The sequence below is a fragment of the Agelaius phoeniceus genome, chromosome 4 (assembly GCF_051311805.1).
Source record: "Agelaius phoeniceus isolate bAgePho1 chromosome 4, bAgePho1.hap1, whole genome shotgun sequence".
Taxonomy (NCBI): Eukaryota; Metazoa; Chordata; class Aves; order Passeriformes; family Icteridae; genus Agelaius; species Agelaius phoeniceus.
In genome coordinates, this window is record NC_135268.1 from 3462635 (window position 1) to 3482245 (window position 19611).

Consider the following 19611-nt stretch of genomic DNA (forward strand, 5'->3'; position numbering starts at 1 on the left):
CACTTACCTGGTTCTCAACAAGTCCTTGTATTCATAACCATGAGTTCTGGGCTTACACGCGTTACTAGCACCACTAATAAAGAACAAAGATTTCAAGTAATCCTCCACTCATCTCTAGGTTGGTTTATTGTAGTATGAAAAATCCTATTTTGTACCTGGACACTGCAAGGAACAGAGTATTATGCTGTATCTGTTAATTTTTTGTCTTGTAAATTTAGTGCAAAGAATTCTCCATACGTAATCATAAACCTGTTAAAATATCAGCAATCGATACCGTTATACCTTTTTAATGCATAAATGCAAAAAAAAATGTTACGATAGTTCTTGCTTTTAGACAATTAAAATGAAGAGAGCAATCTTTTTGTGGTGAGTTAATAAAAGTTCCTAAGACTAAATTCCAGAGAAGCTGTACATAAAGTTATTTAGTGCTAAAAATCTACAATACATTTTTTTCAAGTATAAGATACTGAAATATTATTGCCAATAAATAGTTGTGCTGTAGTCGAAGCCACGGTTCCTTTGTTGAATCATTCACATCTCAGCATGTTGGGATTTAGTTTCTCACTGAGTTTATGTATTAAAATTGCCAACTCTTCTGTTGCTTGGGACTTATCCTCCAACAGTTCATAGCGAAGACTGGAGATGTCCTGTTTGATTTCCTTTAATTCACCTGCATTAATAACAGAAAGAAGCACTCAGTAGCCAACTTTGACATTCAGTGAATCTCTTAAATCACATCAGTGCTTATTTCAGATTATCATCCCAAAATGTTCATGAGAGCAGGTACAGGATGGGTCAGGAGGATTTACCTCATCTTCATTCTCAGCAAGATGTGTCTCCAGCCCTAAATAGCACCAAAGGAATTTGAACAGTCCCTTGGGGTCTCGCACTGTGCTCCACGTGTATACACAGCACCAGATTCCCAAAGGGCTGTACAAAGGTTAATGAATTAATCACACCAACACTGCTGAACAGCTGGTAAATATTAGTATCCCCTTTTTAGAGAGAAAAGGAAAAGAGTTTTTTTTTTCTGAAGAGGTGTGCCAAAATAACAAGGAAAAGTGTGGCAGAGCTGGCAGTAAAACTCACAGCTTCTGAGTCTCTCTCCTCTTCCTTACCAACATCCTTGGAATTAGAAAAAGTCAACCAATTTAGCATGATGTTATAATTTGACACAAATACAAAAAAAAAAAACCATTTAAACAAAGACAGCTGTCAAAGCCAGGCTCATAATAATCAGCAGCATGTTGGCCCTTGTAGGATATTCAGTTCAAGAGCAAAAGCTTTTCAAAGTGTTCCAATCTGTTCTTCCAGCAAGTGTGAGGGATGTGAATTCCCACACAGCACCTGCCTCGGGAAATGATTTGTCATGTATGAAATAAAAGAGTATGAAGAGACATCTCAATTCTCTAGTGAAGAACAGGGAATATCTCTAGACTTTTGTTAAAGTAGTTCTAGTACAGAAATGCCAATGTTTTCTGTTTAGGGTACAACAGACTTCAAGAATTCTGTCTTCAGAGGCTGGGTCTTGGCTTTGGGTACCAATGAGATCCTCAGGACACAGAGCACTTGGCTGTGCAGCTGAAGAGTCGAACTCAAGAACTCAGGGGTTACTTGCCCTCTACAAAACCTGGTGCCAAAGTCAGAACCATGATGTCAGTAAACCCTGATTCTTCTGTGCTTTCTAATTTAAACACATCTCTGCCAACACCAAAGTGGCATCAGGGACCTGGAAAGGGCTGGCACTGCTGGTTACAGAAGAGTCTTTTCATCAGTCACTAGGTAGATGATGTCCTACATCACAGAGCAGGAACATGAGGAAAGCAGTGGGAATTCAGGAGAGCAGCACACTGAGAGGATTCACTTTTAGGAGCCTTTCTGCTTTTGTCACTGACAATCACAGCTCTGTACAGCCACACAGGATGGGGAAGTGTCAGGATAACAGTCAGTGCACAATGCTTGCTTTTTGAAGGCACTGAGAGGGATTTAATTTAATCTTTTTTGCTCCCTGCTTCTTGCCGAGGAGAGTTTTAGGTAAGCAGAGAGCAACTAAGGAGCAAAACAGAAGCTTTGCTGCCTAGCTGAGAGCTGAGCAGCCCTTTCAGGCCCCTCACATCACACATGCACACAGCTGCCTGGTGCTGCCATGCCAGTAAAACATTTTCTGACCCCAGGCTGTCCATCACTGCATCACTGTATTGCTTGATAACATTCTAGCCAGAGTTTTTTTGGGGGGGATCTGCCCAGAGCAGAGGAGTTTCCTTGTTGGACTGCAGGCCTGTGTTTCATTCCTGGAAGGTTGAAGGGAGGAGGACAACCTTTGCCAAAATCTCACCCCAGTGGTGAGTTAGGGTGTGCAACTGGAGCAAGCACCTCTCACATCTGCCAGGGAGTTCAGATCCACCGTTTCTCAAAAGGTCTCCCACTAAAATAGAGGTTACATTTGTCATTTTTTATCACCATGCAGCTGACTGTAGAGCTTTGTTTAATGATGGGCAGCTTCACAGGTGATTATTCCTCACAGCTTTTTGAAGGGAGGACAAATAGCTCATGGTGTAAAGTGGTAAATTGTGTTCAATTGTGTGTTCAGTTGAATGAAACAGAGAGGAAGATCCTGCAGCTTTGATTAGGACTCTGGAAGTGTGAATACAGTTAATGGCTCCTTCACAGATTTCCTCTGTGCATTGTCTGTGCTCTCATTTTCCATCTGTAAAATCAGAGCCATAATATTTCTCTGTTCTACTTCTTTAGTCCTACTTTTCCATTTTTTTGATGACATGGGCATACTTTCCATTACTATCTGAGCCTGAGTGCATGTGAAATAGAAACAATGCCTCTTTTCACTCAAAACCCCCATGCATCGGTGTAATACTGGCTCCTAATACAACATGAAAAAAACTGCCTCTGAATATTGCAGTCTCTTTCTTACCTTCATTGACTTCATCATTTTCTTTGTCCACTTGTGCTTTCAGAACATAACGTTTTATCAGTCTCTTCATTATTTGCTGCCAGATTAAAACAGTTACATAATCAGCTGAGATTATATAATTAAACATTGTTCATTTTTCTTTCTTAGCTCTCTCTGTCACATCAGCCTAAGAGAAAGCATGAACAGTCCCAGACAAAGTACTTGCCTCAAATGGGCTTTTCTGGGGGACATGCTGAGAAAGGAAGGGAGCAGCCAACCTAGTCAGCTTTCACATCCCTTACCCAAAAACCCATTTCATATATTCCTTCACCAGTTTCAGATGTTTGCTCCTCAAGGGGGACACCAAAGACCAATTTTAAGTACTGCATGAACTAGTTTTGAAATGCTTCAAATGATGGGCTTGGACAGTACCTATCTTTTTTTTTCAAGGAGCATCCTAGAGTTTAATTTCTACAGGAGGTTTTCTTTCTCTGGTGAAGGCAAACTGTACTTGAAACACCCAAATTCTGCTAGAACCTTCTCACAGTTGTATTACTCAGGACAGTTGTCACTATATGTACTTACCTGATAGCGTGTCGGCTGATTGAGAATGCTGTTAAAACTGTGGGATTCAAAAACTCTGGAATTGGACTGAGTGAAAAGGTTTAACTAGGAAGAAATAAGACAAAATTAAAACAAATTATGAAATACCAAGTTAGGATTCATTATTATTTAAGACATGTTGTTCCATCTTTTACTGTATCAGAGTATTGTTTTTTAAAAAATCAGATTGCCTTGAATTATATGTTGGTTTTGGTTTTTTAATGCTGATAATTTTGGCCATCCTGTTCTGAGGAAATAGGCTTAAAGTATCTCTAATCAATATTCAAGTAACTCCTTGTAGGAATTATTTTCATCTTTGAATACTCATCAACTTTTCTTTTAACTGTGTTTCCCCAGATTTGGTTGTTCTAACAAAATTTAATTCTATTTCTTGTTTTACGCACTATGTTTAGGCAGTCTGAAATAGACATTTATTGCTATAAATGATTAATTACTACCATCAGAAGCATAGATTATAGGCTAAAACTAAAAAGAAAAGAAGACTGCTGGAACAGACACACAATTCTTCCCTGCAATGAAAAGATTTTTGAACCTACCCTTGATTTGGAGTTTCCCATTCCCGTTTCAATGTCCTTCTGTAACCGTCTCCTCCTGCACTTGGAAAAGTTAATGATCCTCATGATAAAATAGAAAAAGGATTTGGGGCTGGGTACAAGACTGAAGGGTGGAGGTAATGTTTTTCCATCATCAAAATATGACAGCCAAAGCTTAGAACGAGCAAACTTCCACTCTACATCACTGTCATCCTGTGTTAGGAAATAAAACAGATGATACTGTTGGTTTTTAGGAAATGCAAAGCTTTCAAATGCGGCTGCTTTGAAATACCTTTCTGGTTTGAGATAAAATATTATTTTCTTTCTAGTAAGACTTCCAGCAGTTCTGCAAAAAGGCAACCATTTTACTTAGTCTATTTTAACCAAATTTCAGTTGTCTCTTTATGCAACATTTCATTGAGAATACTTAGTTCAAGTACATGAAGTATTTAAGCAAGCATAATTTTTGCATCAAGTGAAAGCCAACAGATAAACTCCCTGCTATTTCAAGTGGAGCTTCCAGGGGTTTTTCAAGCCTTGCTTTTCTTATTAAAGTGGTCACCTGGGCTTGGTACTTGCACAAGTGTTGAAGTATTAGACTCATGGCAAAAAATGGCTTAAAACGGTAGTGCTCAGAGCTTTTTACATAACCAGGACAAGAAACTCTGATTTATAATGGAGTACAGAAAATGCCAACTTGGTGGTACTGAAGAAATTGTGTTAAATACTAAAAAATCTGTTTTGTCCTCATACATTCTTACTCAAGTATTCCAAGGCTGGATTCTAACTAGTTTTCTCTGCTGAATTCCCTAACATTTCCCATAACTCATTGAAAAGACTGGGAATGACATATCCATTTGTACACCATGTCTTAGTTAATTGTTCTTCCTGTTTGTGTGGGCGTGTGCCTGCATCTGTGTGAATGTAGTACTCTCTGAACTCATGGTCTGGTAAGCTTGCACTATAAATACACTTTTACTTTCATTTCAGCAACCTGAGATTTATTTTTGAAACCCAAGGATCTTGGATGATATACATTTTCTGATTTGTTTTTTAATTGCAGTTGGATGCCAAATATAACGTGTACACAACGTGAGATAAACTTGTTTAGATCCTGTGAGGTTCTGCAGCTTGGCTGAGTTATTAGATAAAGTCAGCCTTCTTTTATACATTTTGTGATATCTTTTCCTGTGGTAATCTCTTTGTACTTTTTACATACCACTGAAATAATTCCTATTAATTGTGTCCTTTTTACAGCATAACAGAAGAGAACAACTTGAGAAGAGAACCCACCTCAATTTCTTGATATGAACTGTTGATCATAGCAATCAGCATGTTGAGCAGAACCACCACCATTGTGACATTGTATATACCATAAAGAACATAACCAATGTTCTCAATGAACTTGTGATCGTATTTGAGGACAACAGAGGTTACTTCAGACAAGCCAAATATCGACCAAAATAAGGTCTTGAAACTTTCTTCCACTCTGTAGGGAAAAAAAGAGGAAGGCATTATTACTAACTACGCAAAAAAATATAAAAGTTGTGTTTCCAGTGACTGATAAACAACCTCCATTAATTTCTCTGTGAATCAGAGCACTGATCAAAACAACAAACATGCAGGGAGAAGCACTTTCCACAGCACTTTCCATTTGTCCTCTGTGCTCCACCTATCCATCACAGCTAATAGAGCTGTAACAATACCTGCAGAACAACAGGAACTAGAAAGGTATTTTCTATCAAATAATATTTTCTTCCTATTGGTTGCCCACAAGTCTATGTGACTGAAATATATACAGGTGAAATAATTTCAGGTTGAAATGAAAGCTTCCATTATACAAACAGGGAACAATTGGTCTTTTGTGTTCCGCTTTCTGAGGCCTTCAGTTTTATTTTAATGCTAACAGAGAGCACACAATGTCTCACAGACTTTGTCATCTTAATGAAAAACCTGCAAGTTTTGATTGGCTTTTTACTTACACTGAAACCTCATACTTACGTCGTAAAGGCTGGGTTCAGTTTAGCTCCAAGGTAGTAGGAGTACAGTATGAACATTCCAATCATAAATGCAAGAAATACCATAATAAAAAGGACCATAAACTTGAAGATGTCCTTAACAGTCCTTCCAAGGGAGATCTGCAAGGGCCCAAAACTCTCATTTGCAGGCAGGATGTAGGCGATCCGAGAAAAGCTGAGAACAACAGCAATTGCATAAAGGCCTTCAGATATTATCTGAGGATCAGATGGGAGCCATTTATCTCTAGCTGGAAGATATGAAATACAGGGGTTACTCATTTATCACAATCTTAAGGAATAAACCTTGATAGGATTTTTCCATTAACATGTCTGAATTTAGTTGAGACAAATATTTGAAGAGTCTAATAGTTGCTGCTCTATTCCTTTTTCATTTAAGTCACAAATTAGGAGTATAAGTTACATTACCTTCTGTTAGAAGAAAAGAGACTTGAAGAAACATGACAGCTTCTGCAGTTTGCATTTTAACCTGAACTAGACAATAATTATTTTTTTACTGCATTTTGAAACTTGTCTGTATTAGCTATCTTAACAAGCACTATGCTAAAGCTGGGAAATTTATTCCTATATTTGGTGTTTTATTGATGGGCAGATAAGTGCTGCTTGATGAACCATTTCATTTATTAGTCACACCAAGCCTTTTCTTTTTGCAGGATATCACCTAGCTCCCATAGTGACCATAAAGATTTTTGCCAATTACCTCAAAAGAAATAGGATTGTGGGTTTTATACACAATGTGCACAGAAACAATTGAGTTACACAGAAATTCAGTTATACATAAATTGAGTTATACATAAATTCCTATGTGAATTCACACACCATCTTAGCAGCAACACTGAATTAAAATGTGTTTATCAAAAATGTGACTATCAAAATATTAAAATGTGACTATCAAAATGCCCTGTGTTTCTAAATGTGTATTTACATATGCACAACAGTTATATTCAGATATTATATTCAGTACACAATATTCAGATTGGTTATACTGCAATTAAGGTAATTAACACAACCAAGTCTGCTCTTACAATATATTGAAGCCCATCCTAAAATACACTGTCAGCAGCATTTTCTTGCATTGTAAATACAGATGAATCACACCTTTATTGACAATTTCTGCACTGCAGTAAGTATTTTGTAGTTTTATTCTATTTAAATAGACAGGAGGAAATGCTGATAGATGTTTATGAACATGAATAACTCTCAAACAACTGAACCAAAAAACAGAGAAATTAATCACATCAACATTTCACCTGTTGTGCAATTAGCCAAGAATAAAATCTAACTTCCAAATGTTTAAAATCAAGGGGTTCAAATTTAGCTCTAGGGTAAAGAGAGGCTTCTAAACGCATCCTTCAAGCTTTGCTATGTTCAGATCTGTTTGGCAGAAAAACTAAGCTCACCATAAGTAAAATATTCAATTTCTGGAGGAAGTGTGACCTCGGAGAGGTCGTTCTCCTCAATGTAGTTGTCCACATACTGTTGTGCTTTTGTGGCCTGAAGGAATGCCAGCAGCCTGGCTGTGAAAGCAGCAATAAAAATGGACAGCATCCCGAAATCCAGAACATTCCATAACTGCAAGATGTATTCCCTGGGTCCTTCCAGCCACAGCTCTTTGCATTCTGACCACATCATACCTGCAACAAGAAATGAAAAAGCACAGCAATGTTCGCCCAACTGTTGTAATTTAAATTCCCTGCCTTCTCCCATTTCATGGAAGGGGATGATACCAGTGGAGCAGAGATTCCCTTATTTGCAGTATCACCAAGGTTATGCTCTCTTGGTTTCAACAGGGTTAAATAGCAAGGTATTAATTGAGATTAATTAATGGAAATGTAGTTCAGACATGACCCCACAGAGGGTAGAGTAGAGCCTTGACTTTGCAGCACAAGTATTGTGGCCAAACAACAAAACCTTTGTAATTCCAAAGGAGGAAAAAATAAAGTGTGGGGAAAAAATGTCCTCTTAATTTCCTACCGTTTACATCTCTCAGCCACTTCTGAATCAGAGGGTTTAATTTTTCCACAAGAACACAACTACCCAACAACACAGATGACCAAATATAAGGGGCACAATTATACTACTGTTTTTCCACTTCACAGAATAAGATTATTTTCAGTATAGAAAGTGGAATTTGGCTATGTGTAATTCAGCTTTCTCACTTCAACTTCTTCCCAGAAATTAATTTGTGTGGATTTAATCCAGATCACAGCCTCACCATAACCATGAGATGCAGTTGTTGTGAATCAAGACCTTTTGCTTGATCCAAAGAGGCTTCTTAGGGAAAATAAAAACACAACAAAAAGTAAAATCACAACCCTGCAAATTTTTTCTTGTTTCCCTGGCTGTGTAATTCAAAGGGGCTGCTGCTGCTGCCATCCCAACTACACTCAGAGCAGCCACACATTGGACTGTAACATGGCAGTCCTTGCCTTCTGTCAAATCAAGAAAATACACTGGAACTCCCAAAAGGCAGCATGCAAGTGATACTCACCTGTCTACCCTGACACAGTTTAGGATGAAATTACTCAAAATCTGTTCTAATGACCTCTTACCTGCCCTAAGGGTTTATTAGTTGCTGCACACAGCAGCTGGATCAAAGCTTTGGGACCTGGGCTTCTCTCCTCCCTTTCAGAATCTCTATTTGCAGGAAAAGAGGAAGATGAAGGGGCAATATACCTACCAAGAACCCACACCATGATCAGCATTTCTGTCCAGGTGAACTGGGTGGTCTTCACCCTAAAGATCTGCTTGGGGTAATCAGTGACAGTGACATTGGGCAGCGTGGTTATGCCCTCAAATCTGTCTGAAGCATTGAACACCAGCAGGCCTAAGAAAATAATGAAGGACGCTGCATGTGCCACAAATTTCATAAATGGGCTTCGAAGAATTCTTCCAAGCTGCAAGGCAGAATGAAAGCAGTCACTCAATTTTCTCAAAGAAACACCAGGCATTCCAGAAGCATAAATGGGCACTCAGAGCTCAGGACAGCCAGAAACCTCATTCTTAAAGGATATTCTTCCAAGAGCACTCAGCTGTGGTGCTTTGCCATTTCCGACAAAAGGCTCCCACAGGGAGCTTCACAGAGTACGTTGTTCTGTTAGTGAGTGCTCATGATATTCCACAAGCTCTAGATGGCAATGTTTGAGGGGAAACACTCCAAGGAGCTGCAAATGTACCATGGCCATGACCAGGAAGTTTGTAAAGCAAGCCCAGGGAAAGATAAATTATTTTAATCTCCAACTCCAGCAAAATATTTTCCCTAACAACAAGAGTGTATTATTAATTTTTCTATAACTACAGCTATAGGAAGAATTAGTTGTTTTCTTATGTCTTGTCACTATATTTCATTCACAGAACACATGTTCAGAGCTCTAAGTGCCAAAATAAGTATATGTGTCTATCAAAACTAATGACTGTTCCACAAAAAGGACTAAGGAAGATAAGATCAGAAATATTAGTGGCTTTATAAATAAATTAAGCAGGTTTAATTCATCTCTGCACCTAGTAAAAGAACAGAACAGCAGCAGTAGGGGAAGTCTGTCTGCACCAGAAGAGGGGACCAGCATCTTACAGAAGACCACATGAGCTTTCTTATTTCAAGGAATTCTTTTCCTTGAAATTTGGGTCAGCTACTATGAACTAAGCAAACCAACACACATTAAACTGCACTTACTACCTGGGCAAACAATCTCAGGTTCCCTTCCTGCTCCTGACCTTTAGAAGGCATTTTGTAATTGCAATATCCAACCACTGACCTGAATGTATAGCACTTGTATTTGACATGAGCACTGAGGAAATACATCAGATGTTTCTGCTATTGGGAATTAGAGCTCAAGGACAAATGTCACTTTTCCATATTAGACACCAGCTAAAAATACATTAAGATGTTCCTATTATATGAAGCTGTGAGCAATATATTTACTAAAGATATTAATAGAAAGTGACATTTCAGAGAATAATGAGAGTAACAATTACATTATTTTCATAAAGGCTTATCTTCAAAGTAAATAAATATTTAACCCAGAGAAAATATCAGGTTCTCTTCAAATATGTAGATGAGAAAAACCTTACCCTCTTCAAGATGAACTGAAAGAATGAAATATAAAATAAACTCACATTTCTTTGCTTTACACTTGCTTAGGAAATAAAATTGAAAGAGCACATTCAGCACACGAGTAAAGGTACTTAAAATTTTTTTAAATGTTAATGCAACAGAGAAATCTTCCTTCATCTGATATACCAAAGATCACTGAACACACTGATTTGCAAACAATTCATGTGCTACAGACCATGAGGATTTCAAAGAAACTGCTGTTCCTTTCCTTGTGAGATCAGCAGGAAAGGTGGGAGCACCCTTATGTGTTCACATATTTTTTAAAAGTAAGAGTTTACAGCTGTGCTTTTTTACAAATATACCCCACTACATGGTCAGAATGATGGATTTAATTTAATTTCTGCTCCATGGTTCAGCTGGCAAACAGACCTCCTAGGGCTGGGATAACAAATATTTTACTTAAGATTAAGTTCTGCATCAGTAAAGTCAACAGATGTTCTGCTAATGGTTTATATGGGAACAGCATGAGACCTTAGGATGCCACCAGAGGAGACTTAATAAAGAATCTGAGTGGTGACTTTCAAAAAATCCATGTTACTCATATAATAAATTACACAGCAGATACTGTGAGGTGAGCATAACCTAGGGAAACTTAAAAAACAAAAAAGCTCTCAGAGAAGGTTATTTTTCTCTCCTTCAGTTTAATGTTAATTTATATTCATACTTCATCACTGTGGTCCCCTCTTTACAGTGCAAGTAACAAAAGCCCCCTTAGCATCTTTTGGCACGAGTTTAGGGATTGCTAAAAATATCATTAATTAGTTAGAATTTGGAAGCAGCAGAAGTTGCATGTTGACTGCCAGGAAAGGAAAAGCAGCTCTGAGAACAGCACAAGACAGATAATTTATAAAATTCAGTACCCTGCTACATGGCGCAATCCAATAACCAATGGCTAGAAAGGGAAGGCCCAGTGCCACAACCAGCACCACCAGACACTTGATGGCTATGGTCTGCTCCCGTAATCCTGAGAGATTCTCATACCAGATTGTCAGCAGCTGCTGCTGACAGTTTGGATGGGCCACAAACTGCAAAGAAAAGGAAAAAGAAAGAAAAACCAAGACATGCTGTCATTAATAAGAGGAGTTACATAACTGCCACATGCACAATTGCAACCACCTAAGATCTAAATTAACACCAGTTATTTAAGAACCGTAGCTTTTCTCTCATTCCCTTTTGAACAAAGGTTAATAAAGAAGAAGCTGCCACTCCTAAGAGCACGTGGGACACCAGTTATGCACAAGGTTGAGCAGCCTGGTTTTCACAGCAGTTTGAAGAAACCTGGTAATACACTTACCAATAACTAGTGAATGAGAATAAAGAAGGCTAGGTGTTTCACAAAAAAAGGTTTGAAAATAAATCTGATAACTGATAATTTGTGTTGGATTAAGAGTGAGATTTGATGTCAGTTGGTTATACTCTGGAAAAAAGAATGAAAATACTGTAAACCTTGGATACCCATTTTTTTATCCCTTGTACTCTGCAGAGATCATTATGTACTACATAGACTGTTGTTTGCCAGGTCCTGCTTGCAAAACTCTATTAATATTCCAAATCTCATTAAAAAGTGCATAGAGTAGTAGTACAACAGGACAGACTTCCTAAAGAAAATCAAATTAAATCATTGGCAATGAAAACAGGGAGCCTTAAACCTCTCAAGAAGAGCAATCTGAAACTGCTGCATGAACTTTAAAAAGGAAGGCAATCTTCATACTTTAATCTACTTTGCTGTAAAATTAAAGTCCCTAAGCATTTTAGTATGTGATGCATTAAGCAGTTACTTCACATATTAATGCAGTTTGTACGTAAAGTGGAGTGGCCAAGAGAAATAAATAAAGAGATTGTAAAGAAGTTCTTTAAGAAATTCATGTCGAATCCAACTGCTTCTGTTCTTTTTATTAGGCTGTCACTTTTGAAGCTTATGCACCATAAAAACTGCCAGCCTGGCCCATTTGAGAAGAAGAGATTGGGTTTTTGTGTGTTTGTGCATTCTGACATATGCCCCCAGCCTCTTCTTTTGCTAAGATAAATTTCATTGTCAACTCAGGACATCAAAGGGACAAATCCCACAGCAGATTAACTGTGGACAAAGGCAGGAAAGTAAATAATTATTTCAAATTACAAAGACATTGGAAAAATCAGGCTTAAAACTGTAGGGAAGAGGAGGGAAGAAACACCCACATCATTCCTTCTGTTACCACGGGGAATGGGAAGAAACATTAAAGGAGCTTTAAGGAAGTTTACCCAGGGCTGGGAATCAGCCCATGGGCCCTGTGGCACCTCATCCAGAGCTCTGGGCTGGTTTATTCTCCTGATCTATCAACATTTTCATCTGACACTAAGAGGAGATCTGCTACCATTTCCAAAAAAATTTAAAAAAAAAAAAGAGAAGACTTAGTGAATAAGATGCCAAGAGTTATGGGCAAGATCTTCTCTGGCAGTGACTCTAAAGGCTCTTGAGAGGATCTTAGTGACTTATTTAACTGCTGGCAACTGCACAATGCACACCACTTCCAAGCCCTCGGAGCAAGTTGTGTCACTTCTCATCCATAAAAGCTCTGAAATTCATCCCTCCTCTCTCAGTCTTTATTGAAGTACTTCAACTTATGATTATGTTTGTTTTCTTTTCAGCAACTTTAAACTATGCCCACCCCTGCTGCGTGTGTGTCTGTATTACCTGTATTTGCCTGCAGCTTCATCTCCTCCAAGGACAGTAGGTTCACATCCCATTTTACCTACTGCTCACAGCATCCTACAACCTTGTTCTTCCTGCATTTCCTCTCTCACTCTATTTTCCATGCAGTTTCTCACTTTTCATTACATGTGTTGAGCTTATTATCGCATGTATCTAATACTCTCAGCTCCAAGCAGAACCTCAGTGAACAAAAATGATGCATGAGAACAGTATCTGGTCACTAAAAGAAAAAAATATCCCAATTTTAATGCAGCTGCTTTTCCAAGCATAATTGACAGTAACACTTCTGATGTTTTCAGTTTCATGACCGTGAACCAAGTCATCAGTATGTAAATATTTTTCTGTATGACTCAGAGTGATTATGTTATTTATTTCTGTCATCATAATGGCTGGGTTTAGACGGAGCAAGAACAAATCCTGGCACACTCCGATACACTAACACACACAACACAAAGAGAACTTCGCATCTTCTTTATCTATCTGTTCAACACTTCAGGGTTTGAAAATTAACTCCTGTGATTTTATTCCAGCTCTTATTGATTTCACTTGGAAACTCCATCCTGATTTTTGTCTCAGCAAGAACTGCAGATTAGTTGGGCCAGTTGCAGCTCTTCTCTGGAATTCTGTTGGCAATGTAAAGACAGAGTTGAGACACAAAACTAAAAGCACTACTATGGCAGTAAATCAGCATACAGAGCAAGATTAACTTGTTCTCTTTTTTTTATTTTCCCCTCGTAATTCCCTTAGTCCTTCCCTATTGGGGCTGCAGTTTCAGTCTGAACCTTAGCTTCAAAATCACATCATGTTTAAAAGGTGGGCTCCACTTGGGTGCAGTACCCAGGGCATTAAGTGTAAGAGTTTCACTACTAATAGAATTAAAAACTCCCTTCCCCTAGCAGTGAGGTTCTGAGCACATTTGCTACTTGTCACGTGTTTTTTCCTGCCTCTCATCCCTCTGGACAGGGCATAGGCTCATTACCTATTTCGTGGACCTGCTGCTCTGTTTGGCTGCACTGCTGGCAACAGGGAACTGACCTTGATGGACCTGACCTGGAAGCACAGCTAGAAATACAGAAAACTAAGGAAACCCACCACACCCTTGTCTGCTCCCTATGGTGAGAGGGTTGAAGTATTCCCATGTGGAGCTCCCACATCTGAATCTGTTCCAGTCAGGATATCACTAGAATCCACCACAGCTCTGACAGAGCAATTCCCAGCATGAAAGGACCACCATGGCAGAGACATTCCCCTCCTTGCCATGCCCTATGTAATGGCCACTTACAGCAAACTGCACATGTATGGTAACAACTCTGCACCATCTATTTCCTCCCAACAAGATCAACAAGTTTGCTATGAGGAATTCTCTTTTTTTTTTTGGTATTATTTAGACTTCTGCTATTCTTAACAGATCAGTGTGGCCCTTTGCTCAGCAGTGAATTTCATCAGTGACAACACACTCATAAAAGAAAATCACAGCCTTCAGTGTGAAAGCTGAGAAATGAGCATCAACAAAGTTTTGGTACACATTACACTGCAAGAGCATAAAGAAGTATATATTTAGACACTAAAGCATGCTTATGCACTTTGATTTTTTTTTTCCCCCAGTTCCAGTCTTCTAAACTAATTTAATGCTTGTATATACTTACCTTGATTTTTGGCAATTAATACGCATTTATCTGCTGGAGACCAACCCTTTACTGGAAATGATGATTTGTTGCTTGGCATATGTGTTTACAATTTTTATTATCAATCTTTTGGGGCCGTCATAAACACCAGCAATCCCCTGTTGCTCTGGCAGGGTCCTTACAATTTGTTTTATATGGCAGATTGGCTCAAGAGGTGGCCACAGAACACAGGGTTATTTATTCTGAGAGACACAAGGCTTCTTGTGGAGATGATGAAACTATAATGGCTGTAAGGAATGGAAGTGATGCTAATCACACAAAAAGGTAGCTGTAAATAATACATGGGGCCTGCTGTACTTCCTGCCTCCTCTCACAACAGGACACAGTATTAACTATTTTCTGTGCTAGCCTAATGCGGCATCTTGAGGAGAACAACATAGCAATACAATAAAAACTACAGTGAAAGTATATGTATTTATGTCAAATATGTGATGCATAGCTCCTTTTTTCAACGCATTACATTCATCCACAAAATACAAACTACTTGGAGAGAGGCATCTACTGAAAATGCTTGCCAAAATACCACCTTTGTACCTGTGTTAATTGAAGAACTGAAATGAATTGACCAAGCAGCCACAGACATATTCCATGCATTTCCAGGGCTGAGTTTTAAAATATTTTTAAAGGAACAACCATGTTGAATCACATGGAATTTCTCACTACAACACACAGTTGCAGATGAGTTACTTACGGGTTGAAATCAACACAGACTTGTCTTTGGAGTAGGTATTATTGCATTAACTGACAGAAGACACAGCCTCAGTGTCACTGAGTGAAAATCTGGCTCTACTGAAACACCTTTTGAGTTATTCAGGAAAACAATCTGACCAACTGTGCAAAGCCTGGCTAGCACACCTCATTTATGTCATTACAATCTCCTGCCACTTCTCAGCGGTGGGAAGTAGATTAAACTGAACTCCTTCATTACAGTCCCCTTCTGCCCTGTGAGAGCCTTGATTACTCACCCCACGTCTCAGCTGCGCATCTGACCACCTGCAGAAGGGAGGAGGTGGCACTGCCCTGCTGCCACAGTGCCTGAGAGCTGTGAGGAGTTACCTTTTTGACTTCGTACTTAATGGCCAGCTTGACGCGGCTCAGGGATGCTCGGTGCCTCTGCGCCTCCAGCGGCTCCGCGTTCAGATCCCCATTCAGAATGGCCTCCACCTCCTCCGAGTCCCGGCACAGGTCCAGGACGCCCACCACGAAGTCCTTGCACTGCATGGACAGCTTGCGGTAGTCGTTCTGGAATGGGAGGGGGACAGAAAACAGCCCATCACACATGTCCTTAAGAGTCAGTGGTGAGGAGAAAAGGACCTGTACAAATGGATAAAAATGAAGTGTTGGATTTTTACCGTGTCACTTTTGGAGTGTATCAGATATTAGAGAATTTTTGTACAGCAGAATCATGGTAACCCAGGACATCCCTCTGGCTGTCCAGAGCAGCCAAGACCCCTGCCAGGGGGCTCAGAAGCCCTGGCACAGAGTCCAAAACACCTGTGGGTTTCATTATCACCCGTGGAGCAAATTACCAACCTTAGATGAAGATCAGCAAGCCACAACAGTTTAGGTAGAATAATAGTGAAGTTATCACAGGGTGGAAAAGCAGATTTTAGGGTTTTTAGAATGGGGGTTCAGGAGGCAAGATGGAGGGATCTGGGTGTGTCCAGCCTTTGTCCTTCTTGGCCTCCATCTTCTGCTGTGATGTTGGCATTTCCAGATTGGTTTAGAGTAGCAGCTCACTGTCTAACATAGGTGATGGGTATTGGGAAGTAATTGTGAACATTGTAACGAACAAAGTAATTTTTAGTATAAAGACATAACACCGCCCTGGGGGCAGGTAGTGTGCCTGGAACTGTCCTGCTGGATGGACCTCAGCAGGGCAGGAGAAAATTTTTTATAGATAAGGAACAACAAACAACCTTGAGACCAAGAACTGAAGAGCTCTGACTCATTCTTCAAGCGCTCGGCCTGGGAAAAGAGACTTTCAACATCTCTTGGGGTCACAGCGACCACTAAAAGATCTCGAGGGAGAATCATTCATTCTCTGACACAAGGTGAATGCCTAACAGCAGATGTATAACAGAGCATGGGAGCATATACACTACATAAAAATAACCTGGATGGGCAACCAAGGGCAGCTGAAAATATAACAATTTCACAAACAAAGCAGGACCAGGACTATTAAAAAAGTAACCTCATTGCTGCAAAAACTTTGCTGACAACTAATGAAGTAATTGCCTGTGAGGCTACCAATACCTTTTAGCTCTTTCTACACTGCTAAAGTGGCCGATTGCTCATTACTCTAATGTACATCAAGTACATTTCCCCCTTTTTCCTTTCCTACCTTCCCTTGGAACGTCTCCCACCCAACAACTGGCACAGTGGGTTACAGAGTAACTGCAGGACAAGCTTGGACACCAGCGTTGTGGGCAAAATACCCCGAATTTCCTGTGAGAGTGCTCTGGAAAGAACAGGAGAATTCATCTTCCACACCTGTTCAGTCTTTCCAAGGACTATCATATCAACATCAAATATTTGCTTCTCTCTAATCTTCCTCCTCCTCCTCTGACAAAACATTTGTGGCTGCATTTCAGAATTTTTAGCTAACTCTGTAAAACATGCACATCTGAAATTTTGCTTGTACTGTTGTTTATACTTATAAATGTCTCCCACCACCTCTGTGACATTACGTATGAAGTCTTATCTTGATCTCTGCTTCAGCACAAACCTCAGTCTTCATTTTTGTGTCCATGTCCTCTCAGACAGATTCCTAGAAATTCCATACCTGAGATGTGGCCTCTGATTTCCTCACATGACACTACAGCTGGAGGAGGAACCTTGACTGAATCTGCCAATTTTACCTTCAGTGCCCAACTAGAAACAGCACAACTACCTTTTTCAATTACTCCATAGCTTCAGGTTTTTTTTCCTCTGCCAGACCACCAAAACACTCATTTGAGCCCTCTGCCTCTCCATTTTTTGTGTTTTACTGTTCATTTCCAGGTATTGCCTTTTCAAAATCACTTTTTGAGGGTGTAGATTTTCCCTTAGAGGTGCCTGTCTTCTCAAAAATGTTTCCTTACTGCTGCTGCCCTCAATTTTCTCACTCAAACTTTTTTTTTTTTCCTGAAACCCTCACTTCTTCCTCCTTTCCTATGTAATTTTACCTCCTCCAAAACTACCTACCAGTAGTTTTGCTAAATTTTCAACTTAGCATCTATACAATGAGGCAGAGAAACTCATGTGCTTTCAGTAGTTTCAAATTATTTTGGGAAATGACAGGAAAAGAGGCTGCATAGGGTAAGTGCAAGAATCAGCCATCAATCCCATAGGTCAGATTCAGATATGTATCAAAATGAAACACTACTGGAGACAAACAAGTACTCCTACAAGTTGTGATATTACACAAGACTAACATCCCTGATACAGACTTGGAAACAACCAGTTCTAATCATAGACCTTAAACAGGATCCTGTTATTTCCTTTGGTCATAGAGGACAAATTAATTTAGTTGTCAGTGAAGCAACAGGATGTAAGGTTATTTTAGATTTGTTTTTGGTAACCAAGAGAAACAGGCCAGAAGACCCAATTATAAAAATAATACTGGGATGTGTGATTAAATTCAGTGAAGGGATAAGCAAGCTAATGTACGACCAAGATTTAGGATTTAGAAAAAGGCAAGGTGTTGTCTCATATATCAGGAGTTGTATTATCATTATAGTGCAAGGAATCCATATCCTCAGAGTTCCATACCTCCTCCATGTTTCTCACAGGCAGCTCCTCTAAGCACTGACTGTTCCTGCTCCTTGCAGCAGCCAACTTACTCCAGAGCCCACCAACCCACTCTTTTATGCCACTGCTCTTATTGGCTGCAGGTGTGGCTCCAGCTCCCACCAATCCACTCTTTTATACCACTGCTCTTATTGGCTACAGGTGTGGCTCCAGCTCCCACCAATCCACTCTTTTATACCACTGCTCTTATTGGCTACAGGTGTGGCTCCAGAGCCCACCAATCCACTCTTTTATACCACTGCTCTTATTGGCTACAGGTGTGGCCTGTTAACATCACACCTGCTCCTGATCTTCAGTAATTGGTTCAGCTGCAACTCTTTAGGGGATACAATTACATTCTATACCACCTTCATTTACCCATACTGTATCCCCCTACAGCAAAGTGTCATAAAAAAGCTAATCAAGGGAGAGAAATATACTTGCCTGCATGGAGGTCTGAATGCAGATAGAGTTTTTACATGAAATGTGATTAGATCTCACACACTACCAAGATAAAAACCCTGCAAAAGAAGACTCCAGGATGGTGGCTAGAAAATAGCAGCAGTCAAAAAGAAAAAAGGAAAACAACAAAGAGGAACAGTCTTTGATGACAGCCTAGTCAAGAAAGAGCTTCATCACAGAGGCCAAAACTCTAAGTACAAACTGCTAGAATACAGGTTTTGTATTACTCAAGTGCTTTATGACATAACACGACCCAAATTTTGTCCTTGTATGAATAAACATGTGCTGTCCAGTTGCAGGGAGAGGCTTCAATTACAAAGTGTTTTCTCATTATTTTGCTAAGTGTGAAGAAATGGAAGAAGAAATGGTGTATTTCTAGTAGTTAGGAAATAACAACAGTTATTTCCACGCTTTGCATGTTTGCCTACCACGAGAGTTACCCAGATTTCTTCTAATAGCAGTAGAAAAACAGTGGAAACACAAATGACATGTTTCTTCATTGGTAGATACACCACTTGCTTAAAAAAATTATGCTTATTGCCAGATAAGATTAACGATATCATGGATGAGGTTTAATTCTGCCACATTTAAGGAATAAATACAGCCTACATTATTCACAAATGCTGTTATGAGAACTGCAAACCAGTACATGCATTCTTAATATCCCACTCTGGATTTGAATCTTATAGCAGGAAAACTTGTCAGATTTCCCTCTCCAGGTCTTTATTTACCTATGTATTAGCAAATCAAATTTATCCCAGTCTATCTGATTGCTTTACAGAATTA

General features: G+C 39.4%; 1 protein-coding gene across 3 annotated transcripts in view; it reads right to left on the reverse strand.

The window, feature by feature from the left end:
* Nucleotides 1-90: 90 nt before the first annotated feature.
* TRPC3 (transient receptor potential cation channel subfamily C member 3) overlaps nucleotides 91-19611 on the reverse strand; it is a 33673-nt gene continuing 14152 nt past the window's right edge. For 2 of the 3 annotated variants that reach the window (XM_077176739.1, XM_054632578.2), the window contains exons 3-12: nucleotides 15649-15834; nucleotides 11076-11240; nucleotides 8782-8998; nucleotides 7502-7735; nucleotides 6067-6331; nucleotides 5359-5554; nucleotides 4069-4278; nucleotides 3494-3577; nucleotides 2930-3005; nucleotides 91-670 (exon numbers count right to left, since the gene is read on the reverse strand). In XM_077176739.1, the coding sequence (XP_077032854.1) occupies nucleotides 528-670; nucleotides 2930-3005; nucleotides 3494-3577; nucleotides 4069-4278; nucleotides 5359-5554; nucleotides 6067-6331; nucleotides 7502-7735; nucleotides 8782-8998; nucleotides 11076-11240; nucleotides 15649-15834 (1776 nt within the window). In that variant the 3' untranslated portion in view covers nucleotides 91-527. Of the gene's footprint in view, nucleotides 671-1089; nucleotides 1126-2929; nucleotides 3006-3493; nucleotides 3578-4068; nucleotides 4279-5358; nucleotides 5555-6066; nucleotides 6332-7501; nucleotides 7736-8781; nucleotides 8999-11075; nucleotides 11241-15648; nucleotides 15835-19611 lie in introns of all 3 variants that reach the window. The other variant, XM_054632579.2, reaches the window with a different exon arrangement.